At 48.5% G+C, this 8402-nt stretch overlaps 1 protein-coding gene across 1 annotated transcript in view; it reads left to right on the top strand.

Moving 5' to 3' along the window:
- The first annotated feature begins 7563 nt into the window (after positions 1-7563).
- The window catches only part of ITIH2 (inter-alpha-trypsin inhibitor heavy chain 2), a 29207-nt gene continuing 28368 nt past the window's right edge, over positions 7564-8402 (top strand). The window contains exon 1 of the mRNA XM_010023102.1: positions 7564-7695. Within this exon, the coding sequence (XP_010021404.1) occupies positions 7612-7695 (84 nt within the window). The 5' untranslated portion in view covers positions 7564-7611. The remainder of the gene's footprint in view (positions 7696-8402) is intronic.

The raw sequence follows: 8402 nt of genomic DNA on the forward strand, positions 1-8402 counted from the left end.
GCTCGCGCGGCCGACGGGCTGCGAGGAGCTGGCGGAGGGGGGGGTGCGGAACGATCCACCCTCTTCCCCTCCTTCCCAGCTCCGGACCGGCCCCTTTTCCACCCAGGGCGGCTGCCAGGGACTGCGGGGACCCTGCAGGGCTTCCATCCCGCAGCTATTCCCTGGGCATGAGCCAGCACCGCGTCCCTCTCAGTGCCTCAGCAGCAGATAAGGGGTGTCGCTGGGTGTCCCTGAGGTGCTGCTGCCTGTCCTGTAGGCACCAGCATCGCCTCGGCCCCGTGGTGTCCCTCAGCCGCCCCGCTGAGGAGGGACGAGGAGATGTTTCCACACAGTGCTGGGTGCTGGGGTAGGGGCTAAGGATGGCGGCTGTCACATAGTGCCTGCCTGAGGGGCTGGTCACTGGTGCCTGCAGGAGCTGGGAGGGTGTCAGGGCTGCCAGGGTGTCTATGGGGAGAACAGCTCAATCCACAGCCATAGGATCAACTCGGTTGGAAAAGCCCTTTAGGCTCATCCAGCCCAACCATTCCCAGCCCTGCCAAGGCCACCACTAACCCCCGGCACTGAGGCCTCGGCTCCACGGGCTGTGAACACTTGCAGGGACGGTGACTCCAGCCCTGCCCTGGGCAGCCTGTTCCAATGCCTGAGCACCCTCTGGGCAAGGAATTGTTCCTCAGCTCCAGCTAAACCTGCCCTGGGGCAGCTTGAGGCCATTTCCTCTTGTGCCATCCCTTGTTCCTTGGGAGCAGAGACCAGCCCCCTCCTGGCTCCATCCTCCTGTCAGGCACTTGCAGAGAGCGATCAGGTCCCCCCTGAGCCTTCTGTTCTCAAGACTAAACTGATTATCCCATATTAATAAGCACCCACCCTTTTAGAGAGCAGAATCCAAGGACATGTTTCAAGGCTGGGGCTTCACCAAGGAGCAGTAAAACCCTCTGGTTTCACCCTCTCTGAAGGGACATCTTCTCCTTCTGGAGAAGCCTTGGTTTGCTTGTGCAAGCTCCTCCAGGGACCTCCTCCACCCCAGAGCAGGGCAGGGCTCTCTCCACACCCTTGCCTTGGCACCCGCTGTGTGCCAGCGAACACAGCCAAGACCAGCATTTTCTCACCCCTCTCTGCTACCATCTGGACCCTGTCTCTCCATTGAGCAGAGCTGGGGTGACCCTCCTGCTCTTCACCTTGTTTCCCAAAGGCAGAGCCCTCTCCTCCCCATGGCAGGCTGGGTCCCCACTGCTCAGCTGCCAGGGATGTTGCTTTAGGCATGGGCTGTGCAAGCTGGCATGGACCAGGCACGCCTCATCCCCAGGCATTTGGGAACTTGTATCTCTTGCACTCAACTAACCCCAAACTAGATACTACTACTTCATTTTAATATGCCAGCAGTAACTTCTGACATCCAGCAGACCCAATTTCCTCTGCTTTTGTTTGGTTTGGGTTTTTGTTTTCCCTTTGTGCAGGCACCTGCACACACATGTCAGGATTCAAACCACTGCATCTTCTGTTTCCTTTCCAGCTCCGGGTCATCAGGGACTGAAGCTGTTTTGCTTCAGCTCCAGCCCGTGGCAGTGACAATCCAGTGAGTGGCTCATTGTCTGTTTGGCCTTGCTAAGATGGATAAACACACTCTTGGATCACTGGAGTTTCTCCTTCTGGATATGTGTGAACCCACCTGAAAGCACATGTGCACTAAAAGCCTATATACTGGGAGCATTATGTCCCCCACATCTAACATGCATAATGGAAGAGCAGGAAAGCTGCTCTTTTAGAAGGGATGAGGGGAGCTGGAGATGGAACAAAGGGAAGGGACAGCAAGGACAACACATTTGGAACTCCCCTTTAGCAAACTGATGGCTCAGACTTAGGCTGAGGCCACACCATGTTCACACACAGGCCCCTTCTGGCCTTGCCAGTAACAGGGAAGGAATCAAAAGCCTGTACAGCTCCTCTCCCACTGGGACCATTCCATCAGTGGCAGGTACAAAGGTCTCTGTAGTGCCCACATCCAGGATGGGAGCTGCAGAGCTGGGTGGCACTGAATGACAAAGGGCTTGTGTGGCTGGTGAGGGAAAGCCGGAGGGAGGCTGGAGCAGGATGCTTCAGGCCCCCAGAGACACCCCAAATGATTGCTGTACTTATGTGGTCCCTGCCAGGAGATAGTCAAGGCATTACTTTCAGCTCCTCACCTTTTCAAAGGGAAATGGAAGAGGTCTCAGCCATCCAGGTGGGAATCAAGAAAGACTTCAAAGCAATGGTTCAGGCTGAGACCTGGTTTAAGGACATGTGAAAAATGGTTTGAAGTATTTTTCATCTTGATCCAGTTTATTTCATAGAATCACAGAATGGTTTGGGTTGGAAAGGACCTTAAGATCATCCAGTTCCAACCCCTTGCCACTACACCATGTCACCCATTCCAGTGCCTCATCACCCTCACAGTAAAGAACTTCTTCCTTATCTCTAACCTGAACTTCCCCTGTTTCAGTTTGAACCCATCACCCCTTGTCCTATCACTACAGTCCCTGATGAAGGTCCCTCTCCAGCATCCTTGTAGCCCCTTCAGACACCGGAAGCTGCTCTGAGGTCTCCAGCAGCTTCTCTTCTCCAGGCTGAACAGCCCCAATGTTCTCAGCCTGTCTCCATACAGGAGCTGCTCCAGCCCCTCATCATCCTCGTGGCCTCCTCTGGACTTGCTCCAGCAGCTCCATGTCCTGTTGAGGACCCCAGCACTGCACACACAGTGCTGCAAGTGGGGTCTCACAAGAGCAGAGCAGAGGGGCAGGATCACCTCCTTCACACTCCCGGTCACGCTTCTTTTGATGCAGTCCAGGACATGGCTGGTTTCTGGACTGTGAGCGCACACAATGAAGTCAGCTTATGTTCAATTTCCCATCAACCAACATCCCCATGTCTTGCCTAGCTCAGACCACTGGAGTAGCATGAGAAATAGGGCTGCAGCCTCTTGTTCTCCTCGACCTGCTCTGTCCATGTTTCCTACCCAGAGAACACAGATGAATAAAAGTGTCAGCATATGCTTAGAAGAACAGACATTTAAAACAGCACATAGAGAAGGATTTTCCTTCTGTTTTGGAAAACCTAGAAGAAACCGAAGCACCCTTGTAAAAGCAATTCAGAACTACCCTGCTAACCCTAGAGATAACAGTAGCTCCTGGGCAGGAAGGGGGGATGTGTGCCAGTTTGGAATAGCCATTAGGCAGTCAGGAAGCATTTGGAAAACCATCCAGATCTCACTGTCCATCAGTCTTTGTCTCCTGATCAGTATTCAGCTGGTTTCTACAGCCACTCTTCTCACATTGCACAGGTGAGGAGCTGGGGGCCACAGTAAATCAAAACAGTGAGACAGTGCAAAGATACTGCAATAAAGCTGATCCTGGCACATCTGGTGAACGGGGGATATTCAGACCAAAACAGGACCCTGGAGCAGATACAGGATAACCAACAGGCATGAGATAATGAGCTGGGAAAAGCACTGCCCTTCCCAGAGTAACAAGGAACAGCCAAATCTGTTCATGCTTTCCTCAGCAAGGGCACACAAGGACACAGCACGTAGCTAAAAAACACCAAGGTGTGTTTTAATGTGGTTCAGATGCAGTTAGGTTTGGTGAGTGAACATTAACCCTGGGGTCTTGATTGTTCACATTATCCCCTCTTCCCTTTCCTTGGAACAGAGTCTCCTGATTTGGGAGTGAACGTGCCAAGGGAATGCACTGGAGAGCAAGATAAGCAGTTACTCAGGTGTGTTCACATTAGACATGTTTGATGCTGACTTTGGCCAACTCAGCAAGATGAGCAGCTGGTCTTTGGGTGGGAGCTCAGCAAATACAATTGCCTGGCATGCCTACGGCCAGCATGAGCAGAGAGAGTGGAGACAGGCATGATCCAACAGCTCATGTGAGCTTCCGCACACACCTCACCTGGAATGGATCATGTTGTACCAAGGAATCTCTCTGTGTCAATACACAAACACCCCCCCTTGGTGATGCTCTGCCTTCACATAATCTGCATCCCCTGTTTTTCCATTCAGGGCTCATGGGTAGGACCAGTCTTCCTAATTTTCACCCTATCAGTTAAATAAACCCTGTAGGGAGTGTTGAAATAAGGAAAATGTTGGTACCTTCTAGCTCAAGAGCAGTTTCCCATACTCCAGACTCAAGCTGAAGGAACATCAAGCCTGCATTTGATGAGTGTTTTGATGGCATCATGCACCGGTGCTATGGCTGCATGGATCCAATAAATTAAAGACTTCCAGTTCTGTTCTAGATAGAAGAATGGGACACAAGAGACCCACCTCATGCAGAGGCACCTACATTAAGTGCCCAGAAGTGTCAGAGAAGTGTCTGAACCAGAAACTAAGTCTACTAACGGAGTGTAGAATTCAGTGGCATTCAAAACCAGCAATTTGACCAAGAAATTGGAAAAAGCCCCAAAAGTTCACACAGGCACTGACATAGATAAATGTCCAGAGGTATAATTAATCACAGGGAAATGCAGGGAATCACATTAAATATTTTCTTTCAGGTCTTAATCTAACGAACCTCCTATGAAACACCTAGATGGGACCTGATGGTCCGCAGTTCTGCCACTATTTGGGAGGTGCCTGTGCTCCTGAATGCCCTTTTCTGGGGTCTCAGTGGCTGCCTATTTGCCTACATGCACCATGTTTGCACCGTGGCCCAGCAAAGCATTTCAGAACTTCAGATTCTGGTATTTTCTGGTTAAATGTGCCCAAAGACTCTGCCAAAAGGCCCTGGTGCTGGGGATGTCTGACTCTGTCTTGGGGACTGATGCGAAAGCCACTTTGAAGAGGTCCTCAGACAGGCAGGTTGTTGAGTGCTGGTACCTGATGTGTCTCTGTTGAATGGCAGTGCCAAGAGAAGAAAGTTAAGGCACCAAAAAAGCCTTTTCGACACGTCCATATATCATTTCCCAGAATGGCTGGTTGTGATGGGATGAGTATCAGGGCACTCTGGATAAGTGTCACCTTGCAGATACAGCCTCTTCTTACCTGGATCACTGCAAATCTGGATAAGGAAATTGATACGGGAAAGGGAAACTGGGTATCTCATCAGACACAAGAAATTGAGAGCATTTCTTCCTGGGTGCAAGCCAAGCTAACACAATGTGATATTCTGAGGGAGAGCAAGTGCATGAAAACTTCCTTCCAGAGGAATGTCAACCACGAGAGGACAACTGAAACAGCCCAACAGACACACACCACAAAGCATCTGACCGAGATACTGTCCTCTTCATGAAGTTCTGAGGAAGTTCACCTAACCTGACAGCAAACAGCAGGGCTCTGAGCATACCTGTTCCTCTGTGTGCTTTCTGTACCTTCTCTTTGACGAATTCCAGCTTTTTGGACTCTTTTGGACGGTATATTTAAGCAGTTCCTGCCATCTAGTGGTCACACCGATTTCCCGAGCCTGTTCTTTTTACCCAAAAAACACCCCTAAGCCACTTTTGGTGCTTATGAGAGGATAGAAATAATGGGCTACAAAAATAATGCTTAAATTAAATTCTGGCCTAAAGGGACTTTTAAATCTCTTCAGAGCAGCAGTGATGAGATTCCCAGTCCAGGGTCCCACATACCTTCAGAACAGCTTGGAGTTTCTGATGGGAAAGGACTGGTCACTGAGCTAGGGACATGTGTGTGGACAGATCTCAGCTTAGACAGAAAATTAAAGCCATACTAGCTACCATCAACAAGGTGAAGACTGGGTGCCCCATGTCTGCTGCTCTTGCAGGCCTGGATAAGCCCTTTTACAGCCCCAGCAGCACTCATGGGGGTGTTCCTAAGCTAACTTTAAGGTGGTTAACTTAAATGCTGCTAATAGCAGGCACACCAGGCACACAGCACTGAGTAAAATCAGTCTAAGAGGCTGAGTAAACACTGAGTTCAAGGAATATGATTAGATTGTCAGTGTCCAGACTATACGATTTAAAACCAGCCTGGATGGTTTATGTATCACAGAGCTGTAAGTCAACCTCCTGTTTGAAGCAGCATGCCTGGGATCATGACAGTGAGAGTCTCCTCTTCTCAAAAAGTCTAAAATTGATAAACTGGGATAAGGATAAAGTGATAAATGCAGAGCTACTCATCCCAGGAGGTAGGAGTCATCTAGTGAAGCACAGATGTCCCCGGAGCTGGTGTCCTCCTCTGAGCTCTCTAACTGGACTCCTTGTTGTACATGGCATGAATTAGATCCAGCAAGGGCAGGAGTCATCCCATTCTATAGCATGGCAGGTAATGAAATTAAGTCAGGCACCATACAGTCAGAAAAAGTCTATTTATTACCATGGACTGAAAAGGAAGACAAAGATGTGCAGTAGGGTACTTCCATCCCTCATTATGCTACTTTGCTTAAGATCCAGCTTGTGCCCAGGTGGCCAAGAAGGCCACCAGCATCCTGGTCTGTATCAGTAATACTGTGGCCAACAGGACCAGGGCAGTGATTGTCCTCTTTTACTGGGCACTGGTGAGGCTGCACCTTGAATCCTGTGTTCAGTTCTGGGCCCCTCACTGCAAGAGAGAAATTGAGGTGCTGGAGTGGGGCCAGAGAAGGACAATGGAGCTGATGCAGGGCCTGGAGCACAAGTATATTACAGTACAGTAAAACATATAACATAACATAACATACATAACATAACATAACATAACATAACATAACGTAACATAACAAAGCATCACATCACATCATATCATAACATAGTCTTGTCTGCTGTCTTGTCCCTGGATTCAGATGAGTAATTCAGTCTTTTCCATTCAGGTTGCTCCCATGTCTGCAAATTTCCTTTCTCCCTGGAAGGGTGGAAGGGATAGCCCAGCTTCTTCTGCCAGCAACCTGCTTCCTCCCTTCTGTTCCCCTTTTGCTTTGCTGGCTTACTTCATCCCGTCTCTTGAAGTATCCAAAGAGGAAGGGAAGCCAAAAAGCAGTTTCAGAAGCAGTCAGGAGCTGTACAACATGCTGAAAACATGAAAATATGAAAATGATGACTATATCATCAGATGTTTTCACATGACTAAGACTGAAAACTGAGAACTCTCCCACCACCAGCTATGATCCTTTCCCAGCCAGAATGGAAAAAGGATATTTGTGTGGGTCAGGATCCAACCCAAAGGTCTCTGCCAACCCCTGTGAGATGGCTTGGTGGGAGGGCCCTTGGAGAAGCACTATGTTGCTGCCTCCATTGCTCTGAGAACCAGTCTTCACCTCATTTACTATAAACAAACAAGCTAGGAGTGAGTTCTTGCTTTGATCTTTTGAAGCTTTGGATACTCCAAGGTCTGCGCCTAGCAGGAAATTAGTCAAACATCATGGGAAGCTACAAAAGCAAGAAGTGAGCCTATCCAAGCCTGAGCTGTTATCAAGAGCAGAGGCAAGTGAAGACACTATTTGGATAACCCTTGGTCAGGCACCACAGCTCAGACTTACGTTACAAGGCAAATATTTACCTATGGCCTAAACAAAGTCAGTGTTTCAAAACTCTGTTCAAAATACCCTCTAACCCTGAGCTGTTTCCTTGAACTTGTCTCAGAGAAGGAAAGATCTTGTGTCTAGTACCTATGCGGGCTGTTCTCAGGAAGCAAGGAGGAAGAAAATGAAGCATCTGAGCTGCTTCCTGGCTTTGTTCCTCGTTTCTGGAGTAGGAAGCTTTGATCTTGTTATCGATGAAATCCCAGATGTGAGTATTTCAAGGCAGGGCTCAGGTCTCCTTTCCTTGCTGAAGTCAATATTGAAGCTGCAGCTGGCTTCGGTGGGAGCAGAACTGGGTCATTGCTTCATAGCTCTGCTTGTATCTCATGAATTCTCTTCTACTTGTAGCTGTAAATGGGATTGTTCTGATAATTCCTTTTCTCCTCTCATTTGTAGTGTTGGTTTTTAAATACTATTAAAGATAGGAAAATATGGGCATAAAACCAACTTTCTTTTCAAGCAGGATTCGTATTTTTACCTCAACTTTGCCTTTTCTGCTGCTTTTAACCTTTAAATATTCAAGTGGGCTTCTATGCTCAGACCTTCAGCATATTTCATAGCCTGTTTCCCTGGAATAAGCAGAAACGGAGCACCCAGATATCTTTGTGGGTGAGGTCTCCTGGATGGACTACTCTGAACTTCAACAGAGCTTTATATAGGCTCAGGTTTTTGTTAACAGGACTTCAACTATGGAGTTAAGATGCTATTGACTGTATATTCCTCAGCAGAGGGATAATTTATAGAAGAGCCTGTAATTTCTTAGGATAATGCAGTGATGAAAAGAAGCATAGTTATAGCTTTGACTCTGGACCTGAGTCCAAATTTGAACCCCCAGCCTCAGGTGAACATAGATTTGGGTGTCTACACCCATTTCCACAGGGCCATACTGCCATATTTCTGTGAAGCCAGCAGGAA

The sequence above is a fragment of the Nestor notabilis genome, unplaced genomic scaffold (genome assembly GCF_000696875.1).
Source record: "Nestor notabilis isolate BGI_N333 unplaced genomic scaffold, ASM69687v1 scaffold3121, whole genome shotgun sequence".
Taxonomy (NCBI): domain Eukaryota; kingdom Metazoa; phylum Chordata; class Aves; order Psittaciformes; family Psittacidae; genus Nestor; species Nestor notabilis.